Source organism: Meleagris gallopavo, chromosome 7 (assembly GCF_000146605.3).
Source record: "Meleagris gallopavo isolate NT-WF06-2002-E0010 breed Aviagen turkey brand Nicholas breeding stock chromosome 7, Turkey_5.1, whole genome shotgun sequence".
In the NCBI taxonomy this organism is placed as follows: Eukaryota; Metazoa; Chordata; class Aves; order Galliformes; family Phasianidae; genus Meleagris; species Meleagris gallopavo.
In genome coordinates this window covers 6,787,932-6,814,897 of record NC_015017.2, presented here as the reverse complement: position 1 = coordinate 6,814,897, position 26,966 = coordinate 6,787,932, and the positions used below count along the sequence as shown (strand labels likewise).

At 40.3% G+C, this 26,966-nt stretch overlaps 1 protein-coding gene across 3 annotated transcripts in view; it reads left to right on the top strand.

The window, feature by feature from the left end:
- The window catches only part of COL5A2 (collagen type V alpha 2 chain), a 160,234-nt gene extending 139,008 nt beyond the window's left edge, over positions 1 to 21,226 (top strand). For all 3 annotated transcript variants that reach the window (XM_010713349.3, XM_010713347.3, XM_010713348.3), the window contains 24 exons: positions 422 to 475; positions 805 to 849; positions 2,580 to 2,678; positions 3,225 to 3,332; positions 3,451 to 3,504; positions 4,351 to 4,404; positions 4,517 to 4,570; positions 5,623 to 5,676; positions 6,447 to 6,554; positions 6,655 to 6,708; positions 6,889 to 6,942; positions 7,866 to 8,027; positions 8,140 to 8,247; positions 8,692 to 8,799; positions 8,932 to 8,985; positions 9,348 to 9,455; positions 9,568 to 9,621; positions 10,795 to 10,902; positions 11,736 to 11,789; positions 12,780 to 12,887; positions 14,681 to 14,972; positions 16,142 to 16,329; positions 18,491 to 18,715; positions 19,574 to 21,226. In XM_010713349.3, the coding sequence (XP_010711651.1) occupies positions 422 to 475; positions 805 to 849; positions 2,580 to 2,678; positions 3,225 to 3,332; positions 3,451 to 3,504; positions 4,351 to 4,404; positions 4,517 to 4,570; positions 5,623 to 5,676; positions 6,447 to 6,554; positions 6,655 to 6,708; positions 6,889 to 6,942; positions 7,866 to 8,027; positions 8,140 to 8,247; positions 8,692 to 8,799; positions 8,932 to 8,985; positions 9,348 to 9,455; positions 9,568 to 9,621; positions 10,795 to 10,902; positions 11,736 to 11,789; positions 12,780 to 12,887; positions 14,681 to 14,972; positions 16,142 to 16,329; positions 18,491 to 18,715; positions 19,574 to 19,720 (2,454 nt within the window). In that variant the 3' untranslated portion in view covers positions 19,721 to 21,226. The remainder of the gene's footprint in view (positions 1 to 421; positions 476 to 804; positions 850 to 2,579; positions 2,679 to 3,224; positions 3,333 to 3,450; positions 3,505 to 4,350; positions 4,405 to 4,516; positions 4,571 to 5,622; positions 5,677 to 6,446; positions 6,555 to 6,654; positions 6,709 to 6,888; positions 6,943 to 7,865; positions 8,028 to 8,139; positions 8,248 to 8,691; positions 8,800 to 8,931; positions 8,986 to 9,347; positions 9,456 to 9,567; positions 9,622 to 10,794; positions 10,903 to 11,735; positions 11,790 to 12,779; positions 12,888 to 14,680; positions 14,973 to 16,141; positions 16,330 to 18,490; positions 18,716 to 19,573) is intronic.
- Positions 21,227 to 26,966: the final 5,740 nt, after the last annotated feature.

Below are 26,966 nucleotides of genomic sequence, written 5' to 3'. Positions count from 1 at the left end.
AATAATATGTGGAGTAATTACTGATAGCTTTCGTATCAGCTGTACAGTAAACTTAACTGGAAAAGGCTTAAGTGGCATTTCTGAATCCACGGAGAAAACATGCTCTGTTTTTCAGTTGATTTTCCAGATTTTCCAAAAATGTTTCAAATATGGAACAAAAGGATGGTTTTGATAATGAAGTATTAAGTTAATCTATGTATAGATAAGATTTTTAGAGCTGACATGCGTATGTCTGACCAATGTTAAAGAAGGGGTGCTATTTCATTTAGAGTAGGAAAACACTTTGATGCAGTATTCAGGTTACTATCCTGCTTCGGGATTTCTGAGGGCACAGTCTTGTACTGTATACAGAGTCCTAAATCTGACTTGAACTTTTCATACTTGAATAAAATCAAAATTTATTTTTACCTACTTTTTACAGGGATTACCTGGGCCGCCAGGTCCTCCGGGTGAAGGAGGAAAGCCAGGTGATCAGGTAATTTCTGTATAATTCTACATGAAATAATTTTGTGAGGTAGCTTTACCTTTTTTCTTTGCGTTTTAATGTCCCACTCTATTTCAAAATACTTACTGATGGAGTCTAGAAACTGTCCATGAGGACTGCTTTTGGAAAAAGTAATTAGTAGAATATAGCGATCTTATTGTTCTTCTTTGGAAAATCTTCTCTTGTTCTGCACAGATAGTATTCAGAGCTAGTCATCTACATTCACAGTACTTTGGAAAGTAAAATAATTACCTCTAGTTTTCACAGCTGTAAGGCTATGAATATGCTTTCATCCTAATGGTGAACTCTCTTCTGTGTAGGGTGTTCCTGGAGATCCTGGAGTTGTTGGCCCATTGGGCCCTAGGGTAAGTGTTTTGAAGTATTTGTAACAGTTTTCTGAGGTTGAAAGCTGATGCACCATGTGAAATTTGACAGCCAAAATGGACGTTCTGTCCTTCTTGCCCCCAGTAGAATAATTTTAAGCATGAATATATTTCAAGGTGATATGTTTTCTATATAACTGACCACCTTTTGTGGTTCCATAGCTTGTGAAGTAGTGTTAATATCTGCTGAGAGAATAGATGTAACTCTGAAAACTGTGGTTTACAGTCTGTGAAAAGACTGTCTATTTTGCCAAGGAACATTCCGTGAGATCCATTAACAGTAAAAACATAATGCTGTTTTTTGTTTCATCAGTTCTCCTGCGTAGGTTGCTCTGAATGTAATGCGACCTATTTAATTCTGTGGATGCTACAATAGATTAAAAACGCAAAACAGTACTAGTTGAAAGGGCAAGTTCTCAGCAATAAGATAGTATTTTTCAACATAATCGCTGCCATTAGCTATACATTTCTCACCAGCAATGAAAAAGAGTCTTTATGCAGTGCAGCACTCATCAAAATCAGTACCAGCAGAGGTGCTCGACTGTTTCAAAGCTATATAATTGCACCGTTGCTGGGCAATTGTTGCCTATGACATCGATGTTTCCTTGGCCTGAACAGATCTAAGTCAAAAGGCACCAAATGCAGACTATGTGGTGGGTGTGATAGAATGGCCCAGCCAGGATAGGCTCCACGGTCTTCATGCTGGTATGGGGCCTGATTGTCATCTTTTCAGACCTGACTTTGAAAGTTTGGGCCTTCAGCTTAGTCAGCATCATGATGTCGTGGTCAGTGTTGATGGTTTGTCCAAGTTCCAGAAAATGGAAGTAATCTCGTTTCTTGCAAAAGACAGTGCACATAACTTAAACCACTGAGGGCTGCATCTTGAACTTATTATTCAATGGGGAATTCACGTGTCATCACTCCGAGGACTCCCGTTTTGACTATGGCTCATAGTGGTGACACGACTTCTCATCATTGGTGATCATGCGATCCAGGAAACTGTCACCATCGGTCTTGTATTGGTTCAGTAGGATCTGACGAACTTGCATATGGTGTTCTTTCTGCACCCGTGTTTGTGGGAACCACCTCACACAAACTTTGTGATATTCCAATGTTATCACCATTGTTTCAGTGTACTGAAGCTGACGTTTGGCTCTGTGCAGAGTTCCCTGGTTGTAATCCTCTGATCGGCACAGATGAATAGGCTGTTGATTTCATGCTGTGAAAGTACATGACTGTCCAGAACATGGCTTATCTTTCACATTACCGTTACCGCTACCGAAACACACCATCCACCGCCTTGTTGCACCCACATCCGCTGTTGGGTCTACGTTCAAGAAGCATCAATGAATGCCGCTGTCTGCCATTTTTTCCACATGGAGGAATTCAGTGACACACACGTACTTCATTAACGCTTCCACGTCAGGTGCCGGACTGCCCCTCTGCTGCCATCAGCTGCATGGCAACAAAATGTAGTGGGATAGTGGTGGAAAGGAAAGGTTCGGCCTCTACTACTATGCCATCAACATCAACCTCTGATGCTGTGGGCCATCAAAATGAAATAGGAGGCGTTACTTTTGGAGCAGCCCTCGTGAGATTCGTTCACGTGCTCTTGTTATACGTGGTAGTTCTGTGCTCATAGTGCACTTAGGGTTTTTGCTATTAGAAATGCGCCCTGACTAGTAAATAAGCAACCGTTATCCATTTCATAGGGAGAACGCGGCAATCCAGGGGAACGGGGAGAGCCAGGTGCATCAGGACTTGCAGGTGAAAAGGGTATGGCTGGAGGTCACGGTCCTGATGGTCCAAAGGTAAGCTGCATAATAACAGCTCTGTTTGAAGAACTATATCAGTTTACCTTAAGAGACTTGGCGGTGTTAAGTGTTTAATGCTGAAAACTGCACGTCTTTCCTTTTCCTGCAATTGATTTAATTGATCCTGGCACACTAGTTATGTGAGATCTGTAGGTGTGAGAAACTAAGCATAAATAGAACATCTCTGCCCCCTGTTGCTTCTACCTGCTGCTACTTCGTATAATAAACTGATGAAGCATCAAGGTAAAGGCAGAGAGAAGCTTAAGCTTTTTTTTTTTTTTTGCCTGTTCTAACCACCAGTATGCACTGGTATGATTACATGCTAAGGCGTTTGGAAGGACTATGGTATTACAGTTGAATTTCCTGAGGAACGCTTTGGGAAATGAGAAGTGCTTGGACATGAACAAGTTGAAAATTTAAGAGAAAATTGTTACTTAATACTCTACCCCAGAGACTTTGACACAGGCACAGCATGTTCTGCAGCCTAGAGACAAAGATACTACTCAGATGAATACACAATAACTTGCATTTTATTCATTTCAGGGAAGCCCAGGTCCTAGTGGGACACCTGGTGACCCAGGCCCACCGGGTCTTCAAGGTATGCCTGGAGAAAGAGGGATTGCTGGAACTCCTGGTCCGAAGGGTGACAGAGTAAGTTTTTTTGTTGTGCCAAGTAGAATCACCCATCTGTTAATATTGCATTTGTGCAGTAGCGTGAACTATTTAGCATTCAGTGTCATAACTTAGAGTTTCTGGGTTTTTTTCATAGGGCGGTGTAGGTGAGAAAGGTGCTGAAGGTACTGCTGGCAACGATGGGGCAAGAGTAAGTCAGTGTAACTCGTTTAATATCTACCCTCCACACAGAAGGTTGTTTACTGCGTTAGGGGCTACTCAGATCAGAGTTGAACTGTACTCAAGTTGGAGATATGATGAATTCACACGCTTCCTCTGAAGCTTCAACTCGGGTCAAGTTTTGCAAGACAAGTGTGCACAATGTACTTGTATGCCTATTTCAAGCCCGTGTTTTGTATAATAGATAATTGGAATTGAGATTTCAATGGTAAGGATTCGCAGAAGTAACATGTTAATTAGAGACTTTAGATACACAAGGAAGCAAGAGTTAGAGCTGGAGGATCATCAAGCATAGTAGAACAGTTTGGACGGAGACATTGGAACTCACTTGCCTAACTAGTCCATGAAAAGAGAAAGTATACTTTAGAGGAGTGTGCGAGATGGATATGAGTCTTCCAAAGTAATGACAGATGCTTTGAAATGGAAGCGTGAACAACTAGGATAAAAGATATTGAGGTCTTCTGTGTTAAGCGGGTAAAAAAGGTCTTAATTTCTTCCTGAGAAAGCAAAATAAAGCCAGGTCTGGTATTCTGTTTCTTTATCACTGGCCTTATTCGTAAGTGCTGCGAAGGAGAAGTTGAAGTAAGTGAAGAAGCAGATAATTAAGGAAAGCAAGACTATAGAGATAAAGAACTTTGGTCACTGTGAAAAGAAATGCAAGTGAAGTTTAGATATGGAGGACTCGATAAGTTTTCAGACAGAAAGAAGAACTTAAAGGAAATAAGAAATAATGGAAATACTATCATACCAGAGGTTTTGAAATAACAATTTGAAGCATCACTTTTCTAACTTTATTTCTGCTTAATTTGTTCAAAAGGGTCTTCCTGGTCCAATAGGCCCAACGGGTCCAGCAGGATCCACGGGAGAAAAGGTAAACAGATTTTCATTCCCTACTTAAGTTTCTTAGTATCATCATGTTTGATTGGTGTTCTTGCTACTCATCCAATAAGTTATGGGGAACTAAATTAAAATTTTATCTTAAGGGTGAACCAGGTCCTCGAGGTCTAGTTGGTCCTCCCGGTTCTCGTGGAAACCCTGTGAGTAAATGTTCGGTTTTTACCTGACATGAGTTAAGAAAGATTACGAATATATAATTCTGTTCCAAGCTTTGGGCATCTGTATCACTTGCTTGAGTATTTTCCTGTCTTCTTTTTTCTTTTTTTGTAGCCAACTTGTGTAGTTCCTGTCTTGATATCGTGCACTTGTGCAAGTGTTGCCAGGTCTCGTTCCTCTGTCTTGTACTTGTTTTAGGGCAATATTTACTTAGAGTTACCCTCATTTACCTCGATTCTGAAAGTATAACACCACTTAGAATCATTCAAGTCTTTTTAAAAGATTGCCAATTCCAGATATTACTGTATTCAGAAAATTGCTTAGAAGGCCAAAGCACAGAGATAAATCTGGATTCATCCAAAAGTGTTAATTCTTTTCATCTATACTTCCTTTTATTTGTAATTTAGATGTCTTGATAGTTGGCTTGGATGACAAACGAGTTGAAGCTCGGCCCTTCTAGATTCTTCATACCAATTGGAATTGATTATGTCTCTGTCATAAATCAGAACAGTCTCAATTTTAGTATAAATTGAAACAGCTTACACTCGTCCCGGGAGTGCTGGAGCTTGACAGCCTTCAACTCCTCCCTTTGCAAACAAATGTTACGTGAAAAGACCAGCTGAAGCAGTTCACAGCCCATTCTGACCTTGCTCAGAAGTGCGTCTTTGAATTGTTGTTCGTTTTTTCCCCAGATGTATCTGATTGGAATGTAAATTCTTAAGAATGTGTTCTTTGCTAATCCTGCTACTAGTGGAAGTGCCTGGGAGCAGAATTCCTCCTATTGTTATTCTACTGTTTGCATGTCTTCTGTCTCTAAGTTCCAAAAATTCTTGTTGTCTTGACCAAGTGGCAGGCAGTATAGTCATAGTCAGCATCTTTTATTGTGTGATTAAACGATCACTTGATTCCGATTAATAGAGCAAGTATATAATCACGCAGCAGTAAATAGCTTGCTTTCTTCTTGATTAGCTTACAAAAATTACTGTCTATAAACAGGTGTTTATTTTACTTAAAATCACTCTGTTTTTTAAAATAGGGTTCTCGAGGAGAAAATGGCCCAACTGGTGCTGTTGGTTTTGCTGGTCCTCCGGTATGTGTTTCGTAATACTAAAGATTTTCTTTTAGTCATGCTTTGACTTAGTTTATTTCATTATGAATAATACTGCAGTGTTTTGGAAGGTGAGTCCCCTTAATGTTGGAAAAGGATCTGTTTCTTTTTCCCATCGTTTTACTAAGTAGTGAAGAGGGCCAATGAACATCCTAGATGATAGAGAAATAGCTTTGTTCAAGAGATGATGTAACTTTTCACTGGATTTCATACCTTCATGAATACACTTAGTTGTTCCTTTGATATTAAAACGATACAGATTGTGAAGTGTCATCTACTGAAGGTAGCAAAAATTACTCTGTGACTAGTGGATGATGGTATGACTTCATGGAATAAAAAGAAAATGCGTGAGATTTACAGTGAGTACCTCAAACTTCACATCGCAAGGAGTTAGGTGCCTGCTTTCCCTGTTGGAAAGAAAAGACTGGAAAAGAATAATGTCGGTTAAGTTTCTTTGACAAATGGAAAAGGGTCTGAGGAAAATACGAAATCTAATGAAATGAAAAATATTAATTAGAAAATTAATGAATTAATGAGAATTCTGACTTCACGGAATTTTCAGGAAATCCTGTCTGTCATCTTCTGCAGACTGTGATGAATGATTACATTTCCCTTGACTTTACCTAATGCGCAAGTGCGCTGTTTTGTTTAATGTTTTATTTTGCTTTCTAGATGGTCTCTGCCAAGTGACCTGTTGGGTTAGAAGGATGTGGTATTCTCTAATCTGGTGCTTCTTCTATAATTTCCTATAGGGTCCTGATGGTCAGCCGGGTGTGAAAGGTGAACCTGGGGAACCCGGACAGAAAGGAGATGCTGGATCTCCAGGACCTCAGGGGCTTGCTGGATCTCCTGGTCCACCAGTGAGTACAAGCAGCATCGTCAGAGAATGGTGTCATAGATCGATCCTGCTTAAAGTCTTCTGAGTGTTCACCATCACTCCTCTGTGTCCTTTCCTCTTAGGGACCTTCAGGTGTTCCTGGTCTGAAAGGTGGTCGAGGAACTCAAGGTCCCCCTGTAAGTAGACTTCATTTTTTGTGAGGTAACTGTAGAGAATCTAATGTGACAATTTTGTGCAATGTGCGTGCCATTCCTATCTCAGCTTGTATTTTGCAGTTTCACTAATTTGGTTAAGAGCTCTTCAGGTAACTTTAATGCTGTATTTCTTTTAGTAAAGTTGATGTTAAAATGTTTTAGGGTGCTACTGGATTCCCAGGATCTGCTGGAAGAGTTGGACCTCCTGGACCTACTGTAAGTCAATTGACTTTTCAGTAATAAGTGCATATTATAACTCAGTTATTGAACATTTGAATAAAATAGTGTGAAGCATGAAGCAGTGTTTATCATGTCATGCTATCAAAGAGAGCAGTTTATCAACACTGACTTGTGACTTGACTGGATTAAGTACTGCTTAGTTAGACTTCGTGTTAGCTTCTCAAACTACTCTGCAAGGTTAACTAAGTGGCAATCTAATCTTTTGTTTTTCTTCTGTGGTGACTGACGTTACGAGAGTTCTTGTAAAAAAGAGCGAGGCCTCTACTAGTTTCATGTTAGCGGAGTTACTCACGAGATCCATTAAAATTAAAACACAAACCCAAATCTCTGTGTAAAATTTCTTAGAAACTCTTGAGAAAAAAGAATACTTAGCTGTGGATCAAACAGGTAAAGATTCATCTTCACAGAGTAATTTTAGTACGAAATAAATGGCAGTCATGCTAAGTTTGCCCAAAGGTGAAGTCGATGGAAAAAACCTAATACGAATGTGAATTCCTTTAGATTCTCCTATTTGAGAAATGAATGAAGGCTAGTGACAGCACTCCTTAGGACCACATGACTCAAAATGTTGAACGTGAGCTTGATTTATACTGGAAACAACGGCCAAAGAATGTTCTAGCAGTAGTTGTATAGTAGAAGTAAAATAAATAAAAAGCGCCTTTTAAAGGAGGGATTTAAAATTGTGATAGAATGAGGAAAGAAGGCTTGAGCATGGATGTAATTTCAAACTCCTGGGAGTCTAGCACTGCTGTATGTGAGATTATACTACGTCTGTGCTCTGTCACAGGTTGTTCCTCCCGGAGTTCATATGTGAAGTTGCTAAAAAGAACAGTCCTTGGTGGTTGTTTGTCCTGATCAGAGTAATGTCAATTGTAACGAAGTTTTAAACATCTTATTAGGGAGCTCCAGGGCCTGCTGGGCCTGTTGGCGAGCCAGGAAAAGAAGGTCCCCCAGGTCTTCGTGGTGATCCTGGTTCTCACGGTCGTGTGGGTGACCGAGGACCAGCTGGGCCCCCTGGTGGTCCTGGAGACAAGGGTGACGCAGGGGAAGATGGGCAACCGGTATGTCTTTGTTCACGTCATTACTTCTCCCTCAACTAACTCTAGGCTTGGTCTTGTCGTGTTATTACTACAGAAATTATGGTAGCATCATATTATCTCCTGTGAATTTCAGGGTCCAGATGGTCCCCCGGGTCCAGCAGGAACTACTGGTCAAAGAGGTATTGTTGGTATGCCAGGACAGAGAGGAGAAAGAGGCATGCCAGGCCTGCCTGGTCCTGCGGTAAGTAGCAGCCCAACTGGTATACCAGCCTTGGATATTCTCATCGTCTTTGTGGGATGAGAGCTTAGTGCACCAATCTGCTTACCCTCGTGAGATCCAGGATATGCAGAGATCTTTGGCAAGATCCCCTTGCCTCCGCTGCTAACTCTTAAATGAATTCTGGGAGAGGGTAGATCCTGGCTCCAGCCCTTCCTACAATTCAGATGCATTGCATGGACCTGAGCTCTCCTGGATTGGCCCTGCCTTCCCACCAGGCTCAAGCACTGGTTCAAGCTGTAGCTTACGTTTCCACTGCAAATACTTTCCTTAATTTTTAGTTTTAGGAAGACAAAAATGTTGAGGGTAGTTTGAGCTTCATGAGCGGTGTCTTACAGGCATTATTTTTCTTGCGCTCTCTTCTTTCATTGATTAAAATGTTGATGTGGTATTTCTCATTTCTTTTAGGGTACGCCAGGAAAACAAGGTCCCACAGGGCCACCTGGTGATAAAGGACCCCCAGGACCTATTGGCCAGTCTGGTGCCACTGGACCTGTAGGGGAAGCTGGTCCAGAAGTAAGTATGAGAGCCTAGGAATATGCAGGAAAAAAAAAATAATAATAAAAGCAAGACAGATTTCTAGTTCGTCTTGTGTAAGTGTGAGATTATGGAGCTAATCGATGGCAATTACATGTTTCATAACTCTAGGGACCTGCTGGTAATGATGGTACTCCAGGACGAGATGGAGCTGTTGGAGAGCGTGTAAGAACTAGTTTTTTTTTCTTAAATCTGTAAATCTCAATGTTAAGATGTTTTTTTTTAGCGGGTTTTTGTTTTTTTATTCAGTAAACTGGTATGAAGAATTTGCTTTAAAAGCATATTACAGCTTTGAGTAAGAAGATAATCTCAAAATTGACACCTGGCTAAGTACACCTGTCCCTGGAAACTCAGACTTGAGTTCTTTCAGAATGAATATCTTTATTGATCGTAGGTGTGAGAAAATAGATTAGTAGTGCTAATGTCTCATGGTTTAGGGGAAAATACGTTGAGAATGCTAACTTGTTATTGTTTTAGTGTTCTTCCATTCTCTTCAGATAAATAATACTGAAATGATTGTTTTTCAGGGTGATCGTGGTGAGCCTGGCCCTGCAGGCTTACCTGGTTCTCCAGGAGGTCCTGGAACTCCAGGTCCTGTTGGACCTCCGGGAGATGCAGGTCAAAGAGGTGAAACTGTAAGTGACTTGTTTGTTTTGGTTTGGTTTTAATAATTTGTTACTTTATATATGTATAGTATTGTCTACTTTTGTAGATTGATTGACATGTTCTCTCTGTGCAATCTTTTAGGGTTCTCGAGGGCCAGTGGGTCCCCCAGGCCGTGCAGGAAAAAGAGGTTTGCCTGTAAGTTTTCTGTTATCTCTGATTTTTATCTGAGATACTTGAAACAGGACAGAGTGTGAGAAACAGAGCCCGAATCAGAATATTGAGCAAAGCTTCAACATTAAGTGCTTTGATTTCCAAATGCTTTTGAAGTCTCTTTGGAGCATGATGCTATCCAGAGCATGGTAGACCTGAGTCACTAATTGGCTATGATCTGTCTGGCAGTTCACTTGATGAGTGCAGGAATGAATGCTAAAGGCAGAATATTAGATCAAAATGGCAGAAATAGAAAAGAAAAAAAAACACCTGTTCCCATGAAACTGCCTTACTCAGCTTAGAAGAATCTGAATTCAATCCATTAGAAAAGCAAACAAACCCCATCTTTTTGCGTTACGTCATTCTTATATAATCCAACATAGGAGAAAAATGAATAGCAAACTTGGGAAATAGAAAGTATGTTGTCCAGAGCCTAAGCAGAAGTCTTACGAGTGAAAGAAATGTTTATTGAGTAGTGATAATGATGCTGTTGATAAACTATTTGGTATTTGGCACTGAGAAGTTTAGCATGAAACTTGTGATAAGAAACGTAGAACTGAGAGCACGAGCCATTTTTTTCAATGGTTCTTGAATTAGTATGGAAATTGTCATTCTAAAATGACAAGAATGAAATAGAGAGCAGGAGAACCCAGCCATTTGTACCAGGGAACCCAAACACTGCTGTCTGCGGTTAGGCAGTGTAACTTCACTTGTACTTCAATCATAACGAAGGCAAAAGGAGCTTCAAGAATTGAAAGTGCAACACGGAAGCTTTCTGTTTATTGTTACAAGCCTGTGAAAGGTTTGTAATACTTCAGTCTTGGCCGTGGAAGTAATTTCCTATATCCAGTAAGACAAAGATATTAATTTCATGGTGTAATTTATTTAGTATTATTATTACAGTTCTTAGACTTTTTTTTACTGTATTAGGAAGTTAAGCAGACTAAGCCTATCGCACTTGTAATTAAGTATAACACAGTTTTTTGTAATTGTTTGCTTATTACTTCGGTAACAATTGGAATTCTTGGAGCTGCCTCAGTATCGTATTGTTTTTCACTTTAGAAGTGAAGGAGTTGTTAATGTAGCACCTCAAAGAAAATGAGTGGTTCTTTTCGTTTCTCAGTTTGGAATTTTACATACAATAACTGATTGTTACAGGGTCCACAAGGGCCTCGTGGTGACAAAGGTGACAATGGAGATCGAGGTGACAGGGGCCAGAAGGGACACCGAGGTTTCACTGGGCTTCAAGGTCTTCCTGGTCCTCCTGTAAGCTGATTTGTTTATACTGTAATCATATTTCCGTGGTAGTTAAGCCATGTGTTAGAAACACAACAAAAACTGAAAAGAAGAGCAGAAGTACAAGTTAGGTTTTTTGTTTGTTTTTCTCATTAGGTTGTTTTGGGTGGCCTGTCTGTCTGCGCTTGCTAATAATTTTTACTGCAATTTTACAATACTACTTTGTAGTGAAGTAAACCTTCGCTTTGCAAGAACTGCACTCTACTATTCAGAAATTGGTTCCTTTGGGTAATTACATTGGAACACGGAGTATTTTTTGCCGGTGTATTTTAACAGTCAGGAAATCCAATCCAAAATCTCACGAGGACTATGACAGTCGCTTTCTCTCCGGTACTTGTAAGAACTTAATGAATTCGGTGGCAGTTGATGGGAAATAAGGGAAATTAATTTTTTGACAGCTGGTCACTGATGATGTGTAAGAGGTGAATGTTTCAACCAGTAGGGCAATGATTCAATCAAAAAAAAGCCCACCAAAACAAATAAAGCACCACCTGAAGCATCGTTGGACTTAATAATAGCACTGATTGTAAGTGACATGAAGCAAACTTGTTCTGCAGAAAAAAATTTTTCAGTACCTAAGCACCATTCTTCTATTCACTTGAATTGAGATTGCTGTTGATGCCATGTCTTTGTGAAAAAAAGAATAAGATGAAAACTAATCAGGAGAGGGAAAGGTACTGAGCATTATTAAGAAATAATATAGATGTATTCACACACAAAGGTCTAGATTGCACAGTGTCTTTTTAAGACTAAAAGAACGTGCCTTAAATATCACAATTATAAAGGTAACTTTTTCTGTTTAGGGCCCTATTGGTGAACAGGGCAGTCCCGGCATTCCAGGCCCCTTTGGTCCTCGGGTGAGTATAAAGATTCAGTCTGGGACTTTTTCCATTAATTTTTTCCACAGTTAGATTTCTATGAGAGTTTTAATTTACTGGCTGTTATTGATTTCAATATAATGGGTTTATTGCCATATTTTTTGCTGAGAGACGTTACCTTGATAAATAAATGGGGGCTTAACATAAAATGTAGTGAGATGAAAAAAGCTAGGACAAGGAAGTTAGATGAAGAGAGCTAGATGAACTGTTTGGGAGAACTACAGATATGCAGTTTCTTAATACAGACGCGCTACATCTGATGCAAAACCACATAGGTGGCTGTTGTACTTTATGGACTTGCCGATACCCTGGGGATGTATCACTGACCCGTGATAAATAAGAAGTCTTTTTTTGTATGTTCTTGAGTAGCGGGATGTCTCTGGGTCTGTATGAATGTGGGCATACAGTGGCTGCTCTACGACCTAGCATTTGAAGTTGGACTTGATTAAATCTTTTCAACAAAGTTAGTCACTGAATTCAAACTATGTTGTCTGAGGTGACTGACTTTGGAAGAACATTGAAACTGCCTTTTAAGCATTAGAGAACAAAAAGGATTTTTTTGAAGTTTGGTAATACAAATAATTGTATTGCTTGCTGAATAGGCTCTTCTCAGTGGTGCCCAGCGGCAAGACAAGGAGCTTCAGGTGCAAATGGGAACACGAGTAGTTCCATATGAGCATAAGGAAAAACGTCTTTCTTAGAGTTACAGAACGCTGCAGGGCAGGCTGCCCAGAGACAGTGTGGATTCTCCTGTTCTGGAGATATTTAAAACCTGCCCAGAAACTTTCCCATGTAACCTGCTGTTGGGGGTGTGCTTTAGCGAGGTGTTGAACTGGGGGAGCACCAGAAGTCCATTCCAACCCCTACATTACCGTTACGAAATTTTGCGATTGTCTGTAGAAAGGTGGTTTTGTGTAACTTGGCTGTTGATGGCTAAAATAGGTTTCTTCTGTCTCCAATTTTGTGTAGGGTCCCCCAGGTCCAGTTGGTCCTTCAGGCAAAGATGGAAGTCCTGGACCACTGGGGCCAATCGGGCCTCCTGGTGTTAGAGGAAGTGTAGGAGAAGCTGGTCCTGAGGTAAGCTGATGGAAATATAGAGTTTACTTGAAAATAATGAGAGATTGTCACAGTACGTTGCAGCACTTAAACAGACATCCACAAACTCCAGACACATCGTGAAACCAGAAACAGTTTCTCCAACAGCTAACTGGGGTGACCATGCAACAGAAGGCCTAATATCTCATTCATTATCTTGTGAACCTCTTGACATCCCCGGTCTTAATCACCGAGATATCCAGCAGCTTGCTCTATAGTGCTTTGGGTTCAGGAAATGCTTCAGTCCATTGATCATAGCACAAACTAGTACTGAGCTCAGCTGACCTTCAGACTGAAATTTCAAGCCACCGAGCAACTAACAAACTCATAATATTTTGGCCTAAGTCTAAAACTTTTCTAAATCTAGCCGGCATATTGCAAATTTATCAAGTCATGATAACCTAATTTATAAAACGTATGTTGTATCATCATCAGACAGATAGAAACAGGAGGGATTTGAGAAAGGAGTGGCACAGGTAATTGTGTGAAGAACTAAGAAATGACATTGCTCGTTTTGAGAAATAAGGTAGAAAAGGTAGAATAAACGTTCCTAAATGAACAAGCTAGACAAGGCATTTTCAGCTGTTTATTTCCACGTGATAGAATAAACATTCATGATGTTTGCTGTCTTTATCACGTGCTAATATTGACTCTATTTCATTTTAATTTCTACCAATTAACATTATTTCAATTTCTGCTGAAACATGAACCGTGAATGTGAATGAATACTCTGTGTAGAATAACATGTGTATCCAAATAGTTATTTATATGATGAGACAGCACAAGAAATACTACATGGCAGTATTTTCAGTCTTGCTTCTCATGTTGACTTGCGTGCAACTAGTAATTGGAACAAAAAAGAAATGGTGTTTCATATGAGAGATGGAGCATACATTAGTTCGGCTGTATGCTCTATCATAATTTGGAACACTAGTTGTGAATTCTGAAGTAATTATCCTCAAAGGAAGTGCCGCATTAAAATATACCATCTTGTGCACCAGAGCATCAGGCTTACAGTGTGGATATATTGCAGGCTTTCTGTTGACAAAGAAGAGCTCTCGAAACGTGCAGGTGGACGTATAACGTTTGCTGACAGATAGGTTGTTTATCTCAGGACTCAGATGCCTCTGTAGATATCACAGATGGACAGAAAGACCTCAACATTAGGGAAAATGTTGTTTTTTGGGAAAATTCTTACGGTTCCAAGTCAGTATGACGTGGATTCTCTTTGACATCTTGGTGATCTGTTGCAGGATAAATCTATAGGTATTTCTATTGCCAATTTTTTCCTCTGGGTTTTACTAATAGAGAGTGTGCTTGAGCTGACTCAGGGTAGGCAGGAGTTTTAGATGGCTCTGAAAACTGCTTGCAGCTGTGTGGAAATAAAGCTATTAGGCTGGGATTTGAGAACAAGGGGGGACAGATGACTTAAAAACAAAAGAAAACAAAAACTGGAACCGAGAGGCTTTGACTTCTTCCAGCTGTTGTCTGGAAGCTAAATTGTGAAGAAGTTGAGGAAGGTATTAAGACAGACAGTGAAGATGTGAAGCAGGGTGCAACTCTAATATGAGAGTGCACTACCTCATGCACAGTGCTTACCTCTTTTCTCTGTTATTGCAAGTGTGCAGTGTTTACCTATACGTGAGTTTATCCTGCGCGTCAGAGTGAATGGCCCCAAAGTTTTGTTATTTAGTGACTGGCTTCTCTTGTCATTTTGTTTAGTATTTACTCCGTTGTGCCTCCATTGCCATTTTTTTTGTTGTGTTGTACTTTAGGGTCCGCCAGGTGATCCTGGCCCTCCTGGTCCACCAGGACCTCCAGGCCACCTCACTGCTGCAATTGGTGACATCATGGGACACTATGATGATGCTATGGCAGATCCGCTACCAGAGTTTACTGAAGATGAAGCAGCTCCTGATGACCACAATAAAACAGACCCGGGAGTCCATGCCACGCTCAAGTCACTGAGCAGCCAGATTGAGACTATGCGCAGCCCAGATGGTTCGAAGAAACACCCGGCGCGAACTTGTGATGACTTGAAACTGTGCCACCCATCCAAGAAGAGCGGTGAGTGTATACACGCCATAAGAGTCTGTCTTATTTCCACTGTATACGTAGCCATGAAAAAGCGTGTAGTTTGGAGTCGGGTCTAATCCAGCGTGAACAGTAGGAACTCAAAAACTTACCTGACGCAGGAAAGTATTTCTTCTTGCCTATTAGATATATATTCTGATAGACGCCGCATATATTCATTTGGTATATAGAATGGAATCGTTAAGGTTGAAAAAGACTGCTAAGATCAGCTAGTCCAACCATCAGCCCGTCACCACGACGTGCGCTGTGTCCTTCAGTGCCACATCTGTGTTTCTTTGGCATCTCCAGGGTCAGTGACTCCATCGCATCCCTGGGCAGCCTGTTCCAGTGTCTCACCACTCCTTCTGAGGAGAGATTTTTCCTATATCCAATCCAAATGCTTTTGGCATGACTTAATGCCATTTCCTCTAGTCCTAATGCTGGTTACATAGGAGAAGAGGCTGAACCCCTCCGTTCATATTTTTATCTATTTTTGCTTGTAAAATCATGACTGTCGGCTTCTGAAAGTTACCAGCAGTTAGTACTGCTTAAATGATGACAGAGAGAGATAGTTACATAAGTTGTGAATATTTGCTTAATTGCTATTAGCTCAAAATAATACTAATCAAAATAGGATTGATGACCCGTGACTTCATTCCATCCAGCGTTCTTTGCTGCTGCTTCTTACTGGCAGTTGGTAGGTGGTAAAATGCGAACGTGACAGTCGGATTAATTAATGAGTTGCCACTGATAGACTGAAAGGCAGATAGTTTTTTGTACCCCCTACCGTCTTTTCCCTAGTTTCCTGGTGTACTGCCACCAGCATCAAAGTTAGGAGAGGCATCTGCAGCAAAAATTTGTCTAACCCGTACATGTTCTCTGTGCACTTGCAGTGACCAGGAGCTTTGAAATAGATTTGAGCAACTTTAACCTTAAACAACAGTCACGTCTCGATTCCTCAATTGGGGAATACTTGAAATGGTGATTGCCTTGCGTCTGAAGTGACTTGAAAGCGAAGTGCATGCCAATATTGGGTGGTTACGTGAAGCTAACACTTGTTTTTCCTTGTGTTTTGTACTTTTGAGGCATTGTTTTATTTGTATCTTCCCTATTACCTTAAGAATCTTGGTAACATAACAGAAATTATTTTATATCCTTGGCAGGTGAATATTGGATTGATCCCAATCAGGGATGTGTTGAAGATGCCATAAAAGTATACTGCAACATGGAAACTGGAGAGACCTGCATTTCTGCAAATCCATCAACTATCCCACGTAAAACATGGTGGGCCAGCAGATCATCTGACTTGAAGCCCGTTTGGTACGGCCTTGAAATGAACAGGGGATCACAGGTAAATAAATGTATTTAGTTTCAAGAATTAGGTGCTTGTGGTGAATTTTATTTCCTTTTGACTTAGAATTTCTTCTGCTCTACTGAGCAAATTTGATTCCAGTTAGAACATTTTGTTTGTTGATTGGACTGCCTTATATACAATTAGTTGTTACCATACAGTTATTACAGGAAGGGGAAAAAATTGTGTAAGGACTGATCTGCCACTGTTGGTAGATGTTTATTTCTCTCGGCCCTAAAAACTGTCAGCTTTTTTGACAAGCTACTTCAGAAACTTACTACCTCTGTCCTTAATGTGTACGTTTGCCCTAATACGTTACTGCAGTTGCTCATGTTTTAATTGATTTCTACGCTTAGTGAAAGAAAGCTCTTCACTGCAGAAAAACTACAAGACTCACTTTAAATTCTCTCATTGAATCTGTTTGCAGAAAATAAGGTTGTCATTAGTTTTCAAGTAATGAATACTGAGTCTTCGGTTTATAGGCAAACCAACACCTCGTCCTTAGCTTTCTGTTCAGTTTTCTCTCTGTGATAAGCCTGCTTCTTCAGCTGGGCTGAATGGTCCTGCCAAATGACAGTAATTCATGCTATGTAAAACATATAATGAATTTACCACCTTCTTATGATTTTTATTCCTGGTTCATTAAATTAAAACTGAAAATAAATTTTCAGTTCTTACTTCACCTACAGCAATTGTCTTTAAAATGGATATGTAATGGGTAAATGTAACAGGAACTTTATCAATCAGGAAGTTCCTGTTGACAGGTTAGATTTGCGAACAGATATAGCGTTAAGAAAAGATGTGGTATTGGTTGCTTTTTTTGAGATGCTTTCACTTAATGTGAATTTCTGGACAAATTTCCTTGACCCAAGAGGTCACAGTTGACATTTAGCTGCCCGTGGAACTACATATACAGGTTTTTTTGTTTTTAAGTCCTGCGCTCTTTGGAGTAAGAAATGATAATTTAATTTTGAGAAGAGAAGGCTCCGGGGAGTCATTGTTGTGGCCTTCCAATACTGGAAGCGAGTGTATGAACAAGAGGGGGAAGGGCTGTTTATGAGGATGGATAGCGATAGGACAAGGGGGAAAGGTTTTAAACTGAGATGGGGGAGGTTTAGGTTAGATTATAGGAAAAAGTTTTTCACTCAGAGGGCGGTGAAGCACTGGAAAAGGATGCCCGAGGTGGTTGTGGATTCCCCATCCTTGGAGGCATTCAAGGCCAGGCTGGATGTGGCTTTGGGCAGCCTGGTTTGGTTGTCGGCGACCGTGCATGTGGCAGGGGGTTGGAACAAGATGAGCATTGTGGTCTTTTTCAACCCAGGCCATTCTGTAATTCTGCGATTTTGAGGAAAACGGTAAAAGAATATTTCATTTCTGAAACTGCTGCCCAAATCAGTAGCTTGCATTAGGAACTGTTTAGTAGTTATAAGCATTTAGTACGGATTCTAAAAAATACATGTCTGATGTTGCTAAGCTAACATATTACAATAAATGTCAGCTGTGACATGTAGAATTTTCTTTTTCCTTTCCAGTTCCAGTGAAACATTTTCATTTTTAGTCATTCTTAACTTTATTTCTATGGTGTAACGATTCTTTAAGCACGAATCAAGGGAAATCTTCTCAAGAGGGGAAAAATTGTCAAGAATTCAAACACCTGTGTCATTCATAGTAGTACTGTTAAAATGTTTATTAGAAACGATGGCATATGATGAAACATTCAGTTTTTGCTGAAGCTAATTATGTGATGGATATCTATATGCAGATGTATTTTATATAGTCAAACTGGCTGTTTGTGACTTTCCTCATGTGGTGCATGACCTGTAGAAAACCAGCTGCTGCAGTTGCAGTATAGTGGGTACACTTTCTCAGCTTGACTTTTCTCACTCAAGTTGAGGTTGTTGTAAAGCTCTATTTTGTTCTGCCTTTCTGTTGTTCAGCTACAAAGCTTAATGGCAAAAACTCTCCCAAAATGATCCCTGCTACAGGCTATCGTTTCTTCGTCCTCGGCCGCCAAGCAATTAAGAAAGAAATCACTCTTAGATTTTATTTAGTAAAGCTTCTCTAGTCATGTCTGGGAAGAGCTATAGTAATGACATGTTAATACAATTCAGAAGCTGTTATTGAATTTTAATGAATGGTGCTCTATTTCATGTCTTCTCAGTTTGTGTACGGGGATAGAGCTGTCACTCAAATGACATTCCTGCGCCTCCTGTCGAAGGAAGCTTCCCAGAATATCACTTACATCTGTAAGAACAGCGTTGGGTACATGGATGACCAAACTAAAAACCTGAAGAAAGCTGTCATTCTGAAAGGGGCCAATGACCTGGAGATAAAGGCGGAGGGAAACAGCAGATTCAGATACACTGTTCTTCACGATAGCTGTTCTGTAAGTTGCCTTTCTGTTGTTGGTATGGGAGAACGGGACTGCAAGCTTTTGATGGTGGCGATTCTTGATTTGGAAAGCAATCCGTAGAATACGAAAAATATAACGCTGCAAAATTTCACCATGAGTTACAGAAGTAACTGAATAGGCATTCTACTACAATTCTCAGTATGTACAATCAATGTCTTTAGAGGATATTTCAAAAATACTGGTTATTAGTCAGCATGCTGAGATAGTTAACTTAGCAATTAGCATTTTTCCAAACAATGTTTCTTAGTTCTGTGTGAAATCTCATACATCAAATAATCTTAAGCATCGGTCTGCCAAATGGGTAGGATTATTGCGGCAGTACTCGAGAGAGAAATCATTGGTATTTAGTCATTTCAGACTGACTGAAATGGAGAGGAAAAAACGTTCCTCCCCAGAAAGTTGTAGTAGCCTTAAATCCAGCGAGTGAGTGTAGCGTAGATTTTGTCAATAGCCTTCTCAGTCAAATCCAAGAGACGGGCAAAATTTCACTAAGCTTAGTCTTGCACTTGATATAAATAAGAATACTGTGTTTTAAAGGAATGTACTTAAAGTATGTGTGTGCAGGTACATACACAAAGAAAGAAGAAATTAATAATGAAAGGAAAAATCAATCCGTCTTGAGGGGGAAATCCTCCTGTATCATTTGGACAGGTCTGTTCATCACGATGAAAGCGAGACATAGACGTTTTAAAATAAGGTTCAGTGCAGAAAGGAGAGGATTGCTCAGCAGAGGTACAGTGAGATAATCCTGAAGTATCTGAGACAGTTGGCTCACCCAGCCTGGACTTCAGATGAGATCTGGATTAATTCTTCTTTTATTTTGTCTTTCAGAAACGTAATGGCAACGTGGGCAAGACGGTCTTTGAGTACAGAACGCAGAACGTGGCACGCTTGCCTATCATAGATATCGCGCCGGTGGATGTTGGCAGCACTGACCAGGAATTTGGAATTGAAATTGGGCCAGTTTGTTTTGTGTAAGAGTAAGGGGGGAAATTAACATGGTATTCAGCCGCAACAGCAATTAAACTCATGAACTTAGACTGATTGAAGTTAATCCTGAGACTCTTGAAGTAATGGCTGATATCGGATCAGCACTGTATATACAGTTTCGAAATGCCCAGCCTCCTTCTGAATATTTATTTTACTTACAAACGTTACGTTTTAAATGGTTGAACCAACTTTTTGCACAGCAGTAAAATTATAAGAGAAACGAGGACCGCCTTGTTAAAAATAACACGAATCCTTTTCCTTGCTTATCTTTCAGATTACTTCAGAAATTACAAGTATTCAAAATAGATAGTTTTTATGTGGGACTATGTAAAGCTCTAATGGTAATTTCTTTTGCTTGGATGCATAACGAATAACAGAAAAGTGGAGCGCTTTTGTGAACTGTTTGATATTTTTCAGTCGTATCTACTCTCTCTACCCCAGTTTATCTTCCTGTGGTTGCTACAGTAATAGCTATTCATGTCTCTTGCAGACAGAAATCTCTCAGACAGGATCATCTGAATCTGGCATTGTCTTTCTTGCGCTTTTCTATGTAACAGTCGGCTCGTAAGAGTTTTCTACAGCCATGATTAATTTATGAAGTAGAATTACTACTGGGGTAAATACAAGATTTCAGAAAAAGTGTCCTGTTTCTTAAGTTTTGAAGCCTGATGTCACTTCTCACGATGTATCTGTGCATTTCCATTAAATTATTATTGATCTTCGATATATATAGCAAAACCAACACATGTTGATTGTTTTCCATTACTTGTCCATCTAATAAGCCATTACGAATCAAATTATGCCAGCGTCTTAAATACGGTGCCAGTGATACGTATGTTGCCGATCATTTGTGTGTGTACCAGACCAGTTGCTAATAAAAAGAGACATTGTAGAAATCCCTGATTTTTAGCTGGCATCCAGACATGCGTTGCCAGTAATTTTGACTTGCTGGTCTCTAACTGTCAATGCGAGGAAATACCATCATTTTCTTAGCGTGAGCTACCTCATCTCTTAAAGTTGGGATGCATTTAATATTCGTTTAGTTAATTTAGGTACTGAAAGGTGCTATGCTTCTGATATTATTTTGAGAAAGGTGATAGGCAGGGCAAAAACAAACAAACAAAAAAGTGATGGTGCTAAATGGCTCTGTAGAAGGCTGATGAAATAAAGATGCTGACTCAGTATCATTTTCAGAGTTTAGCTGTTAGGCTTACAGTGTTTGAGAGAACAATGTTACAGTGCATTTATTTGTTGGTCATACAGTGTATAAAATGTTTTGTACCACCAGCATGCTTTATTTTGTAAAGTATGTGGGTACAAAATTACTTACTTAGTTTTTTATTTCTTAATTGCATCTGTGCACTCCAAGTTTTTTGTTTGTTCCATTAAAAAAACAAAAAATAAACATCTGGGGCCATCCCAAAAGAAAGTCATGCACATAGCTTTATTCATGTATCTTTGCAAAGCATTTAATTAAATACGTGCTTCTCGCTATTTAAGTGGTTTCCTTTTTGTAAAACTCCTTCCAGTGTGTCCCGTATCAATTAATTTCCAGAAAAGTATAAATGGAAGCGTTAATTTCTTCGTTGCTATTTGAACAACTTCTTTGCAATGCATTCGCCTGAAGTATTTTACACATAGGGAAATGAAAGTATGCTGAATAACACATGATTTTGCCACAAATTTTGCAAGGCAGTAGTCAGTTTGCATGGAGCTGTCACCGGAAACGCTGGGAAGGCTGCCAAACTCTGCAGATTGGGACGGTTTTACGTAAGACTGGGTAAAGTGCGATTTATCTGATTCCATGTACCTGTGTAAGTTAGCTCTGACAGTTAACAGCTTTTGGACGAGCCATAATGCTGCGTTGTATCAAGGCAGGCAAGAATTTAAGTTCCGTTCTTCCTTCTGAAAATGTAGGAGCTTTAGAAGTTTCCAGATTGTCCATGTGCACGTTCAGTGGGACTAGGAACATGGAACTGTAAGATGCTCATCGCCGTAATCTGTTTTCTTTCGTTTCCCTGTCAGGAACCAGTAGGATTTTTTTCATCTACTAGCGTAGAATGACTGCTATTAATATGTGATTCACGAGTCGGCTTATCGCATTGGATCCTTAACAGAAATGTAGACTATATTAATTGCAGGGGAATAATTTGAGGAATGTTGGCTCGCTCTGACAAGATTATGCAAACATGTTATCCAGGGGCTTTGATCGTGCCTCTAAGCGTCAGTCAGATGCACGAAGTAAATAACATTTGGTGTACGGTTAATATTCAAAAGTTATTTTAAATTTTTTGTATTTTGTCAGTGAAGTGTCATAATCAGTGTTTATCGTAATTATTTTTGCGAGGTTGTTGAAGGAGAAGGTAAGAACTCTAAGAGCACCTACTGTTTGCCTTTTCGACTCGTTCTCATCGCACCTCCATCTCCATACGAAGCGCGCAATATTTCCACAAGGATACGCATCAAGTAGAGAAAGACAGCTTTAGCTGTAAGGCACCCTGAGACGGTCTTCTGTAAAAAAAAACAAACTAACAAACAAAAAAAAGATCACTGGAGGATAGCTGAAAAGCTGAGGTGGAGCCTTCGTGTGAAGTTAAATAAAGAGTCTTTATAATAATTTTAAAAATAACAACAATAGGATAAGTGGGTGTAAGGGCGGATCGGGGGAACGTGGTTTTTCTTGTCACCTGGCCATGTGGGTACAGTCTCAGGTAAGTACATCTTTAATTCCAAGAGCATAGATTGAATGATATGATGATATACAAGACATCGATTAGCTTATAAAGTAGCACTAATTAAATATCAGCTATTTAGGACATTTAGTGCAACTCTCCTATCTTTGTTACAAATGGCCTCAAATTGTGGAAAAGGCACTTCAGAACAGATAGCATAATGAAATGTCAAAGGCTGAATTGAGATGAATTTCATAGTTACAAGAGATTGTTACTGGTTTTTCCTAAGCGACTCTTCCGTAGAACGCTGGTCTGAGTGAGAGATGTACTGGGAGCCCTGAGGTTCTAGCTGGCACCTCTCAAATGCACCTGTGCAACAACCATTAACTTCTCATCCAGGAGGTGAAATCCCATTGTTCGCTACCAGTAATTAGGCACCATAGTGAATGATGATAACGGCTGAGTTAGCGATGATGCAGTGTAGCTTTAATGTTCTGATGTGGCCATGAAGTGTGCACGGCTGTGTGCATCATGTGGCTGTCCCTGCATACTGGGATCTTAAGCGTAAGCCATATTGAGACGTTAAAAAGATTTTAACCAGTGCATCCGGATTGCTCTTAAACTTGTATCCTCACTGTTCAGCTTTTATCCTTGTGTCACTGAACTGTTGGCATAAAATATCAGACTTTGCATGTAATGATGTGGCTGGTTATAAGCTGCTGTGAGCTGCCCTATCAGTGCAACAGGATCCCGTCCTTTCTCTCTCTGAGAACAATGAAGCAGCCAAGTACAAACTCTAGAGCTATGAATTCCTTAATTGTTCAACTCCTGGGCTTTGCTGTCATACTCAGAATCCGTCTTGGGTTTCTTTTCTCGTGCAGTGACTCATAACACTGATGGCTTCTTAAAGCGTTTATAACTTGCGGGTTTCTTAGATTTTAAAACTTCCAAAGAATGTGTTCTTTCTTAGGGAGAAAAATTGTGGATGATCTTTCAAATGTGTTAAGTGGGCCAGGAAGGTTGTAACAAATATTTCCAGAAATGGACGAGTGTGTTTCTCTGCAACACAAAGAGGGACGAATTGGGGTTCAAGTCTGTGCTGAATCTGTTCTTATTTCACTGTTTGGCTAGTTTCAGTAGTCATTCACCTTCTATTTTGATAGGAGTTCTATTATTCATTCTCTGAGATGTTTTCTCTTACTGCTACTTGATGTTGTGTGTTAATTTGTTTTGAAACTTAAGGGACACGGAAGAGAATTGGTCACGGTGTTACAATTACCTAGCCCAGTGGTTTAGCTGGGCAATATGAGCATTGCTTTATATTCTGCATAATGAAGCAATGCTAATAATGTAGATATAAGAAGAATCAAATGCTCTTGTTTCTTCCAGAGGAGCTTAGCTCTTGCCTTAGTTTCAGGTGGGTTGGAATTGTTGTCTTGAGCGAGTCCGGTATGATGCCATCTTCTGGTTCCAGGGGAAAAACAATGTTGATAAAGCACGGATATATAAAGTTGCTGCTAGGCAGTGTTGTGTAGAGCCAAAGCCATTCACAGTGAAGGGCCCAAGGAGCTGGGGAGGGAATGGAGTTACGACTGGTGACTTAAACTGGCCAAAGGGATATTCAATACCATATGGCGTCAGGTGGAAGGATTCTGAAGGGAGTGGGATTCATCTGGCTCTCTTGCACTGCTTGGGGGCTATCTGGGCATCGGTTGGGGAGCGGTGAGCAATTGCTCATGTATCACTTGTTATATGCATTCATTTAGGGGTGTGCGTGTGTGTGTGTGTGTGTGTGTGTGTATGTTTGTATATATAGTCAAAATGATATATATCGCTTGTTATATGCATTCATATATATATGTGTGTATGTATGCGTATATATAGTCATAACTATATATATTGCTTGTAATACGCATTCATAAATGTGTGTGTATGCATATATATAGTCATAAATATATATATCGCTTGTTATATGCATTCATATGTGTGTGTGTGTGTGTATATGCGTATATATATAGTCATAAAAATTAGCCTTTTCCTCTTGTTTCTTGGTAGATAGTTTTATCTCAACCTATGAGTTATACCATTTTTTCCCCAATTCTCTCTCTCATCCCGCTGGGAAGAGGGAGTGAATGACAGTGTGGTCCTGAGCCACGCAGCAAGTTAAACCACAACAGTCCGTGTGATGCCCAATGTGGGGTTTGTCACAGAGATTGGAGTCACCTCAGGACTGATTGGTGAGGGTTGTAGGGACTGCATTTATGCTCTTCTCTGACATATTTGTTAGTTAGCAGAGATGTGGCAGGTATTTTCTTGATGACATCCACGGGGATCTGACTATGTCCATCTTGACGTTTGATTCCTAAGAACTGGATGTCCTGTGCAGGTCTATTGATTTCCCTTACGGCAAAATGAGCTTTTTAGATAGATTTGGATTATTTTCATCCCTTTCTTAAAAACTTGTGCCGTGCTGCCCCATGTGATGTTGTTGTTGAGGCGTTGCAGTTGTTTGGGAGCTTCCCCTGTTCTAGTGCAGTGGGTATCAGCCCCTGACAAAAGGTGGGGCTGCATTTCCTACCCTGTGGCAGCCACAGTTTGCTTTTATTTGGAGGGACTTCCATTGTTGGTGTGGGGTTTGAACCCGCAACCCTGGGATTAAGAGTCATGTGTTACTGACTGAGTAATTGCAGCGTGTGTCAGAGGCCAGAGCAATTGAATTGCAGCCGTGTTCTCTACCCGGACAGCGATACCTTTCCACGTTGCAGTGGCCTGGATCAGTCTGCCTGTGTGTTGCCGGTGGTTGTGCTTCTGTTGCTGTAACCAGCACCATATGGTATTTGCCACCCACTGGGACTCAGTAGAGATGGAGCAGTGCCGCTGTCCTGATGGAGTGATGTCTACAGCCAGCTGGATGGCCTTCACTTAAGTAAATTGGCTATTTTCTCTCACCTTGTGGCAACTTATTATAAAGCGGAGCCTATTAACTACGTGTCGCCTACTCTTGTGGCTATGAATGCGTGTGTCTAAGGGGATCCCGGCCTTACCGCATAGAGCTCTTTCTGTTTGGATGCTTACAGGGTGAGGAAAACAAGGAATTAATGGTTGAATCCTCCCGGAATGAGGCTTTTCCAGCTTACGGGTTTGAGTATGAATGCATCAGTGGCAGAAGGACAGTGAAAACGAACTAGCTTGTATTTTTTGTTTTTAAAAGGCTGGAGCAACTTAGGGTGCAGTTTCTCCACTCTCCTTCCATGTGGGCCTTTCCCTTTTGCCTTGCTCTAGCTCAGTGGTTGTTCTGCTGTTTCTGTGTGAGTGCAGAAGTTAATGGCCTCTCTCTGTCAGATGCTTTCCTTACCTGATTATTAGCTTTCTTTAGGCTATAGTACATATTCATGTCCGCGATTTTATTACTGGAGTTCTATAGACTGCTGGGATACTACATCGCAATAGAAGAATGCATCAGGCAAATGTCATGGCTAAAAGCAATGGTAATGAGGCCTGTGAGGCATAGCAAGCAAAGACTGGAGCATAAGAAAGAATTATTCTCTATGAAGGCAAGTAAGGAGCCCTAAATACGGGTTAAGAGCAGAACAGTAACTTCCTTATTGCTGCTTGTTGAGGGACTCGAGGTTTTCTTTGTCTTGCCATTGCCTGAAATTGAGCTAAGTGGTTGCCAGGCTGGTAAATGTGGGAAGAGCATTGCATGTTGAGAAGGTTGTAGAATATGAATTATGCATGACAAGTAAGAAAATGGTTTAAGCTGTTAGGGAGGTCAGGTGTTAAGCACCCCTACACACAGAGGTTGCCCAGCCTCTCTGGACAACTTGTACAACTTGTTGGAATTCCCTCACAGTTCAGTTCAGATGGAATTTCACATGCTTCGGTTTGTGCCCATTGCCCTGTCAGTGGGCATCAATTCAGAGGAGGTTGGGTCCCTTGTCTGCTTAGTCTCCCTCGGGTATTTAGACAACTGGAGTATATTGACTGCTGGAGTCCCGTGCTGGACTCATACTGCTAAATCTCTGTCTCTAGCTCTGTGGAGCCCAGAACTGGACACAGCATTCCAGGTGTGGTCTCACTAGTGCTGAGTAAGCAAAAAGGAAATTTTTATTTTTTATTTAGGAAAATCTCCCTTAGAAACACTCACGGAATCTCAGATGGCATTCCGGAGAGAATTTCCAGTTCTGAGTAACAAATTAATAAAATATCCTACCTGAAACTTAAGAAAAGTTATTAGGATATTTCTGCGTGGAAAACCTGGGACTATACGGAGGTAGCCCTCAGCAGTCTTTCTGCCCCAGGAATGTGCGAAGTGTCTAAATAGTAAGTAAAATAATTTACCTACTCTCTGAGTTAGTCACTTCATCTAAGCATTGTTTTGCATTTTTTTTATATTTCTGGAAGTGAAGGTTACACTTAAGTGATGTTTCTTGCTAGGCAGCGGGACTCCAGGAGAGAGGCCATCTTTATAAAAAGAAAAGGACTGAGAGAATAAAACATTTGTAGAAGGAACAGCAGGGTGAAATGATAATAGTTTAAAAAAAAAAATTAAAAAAGGAAAA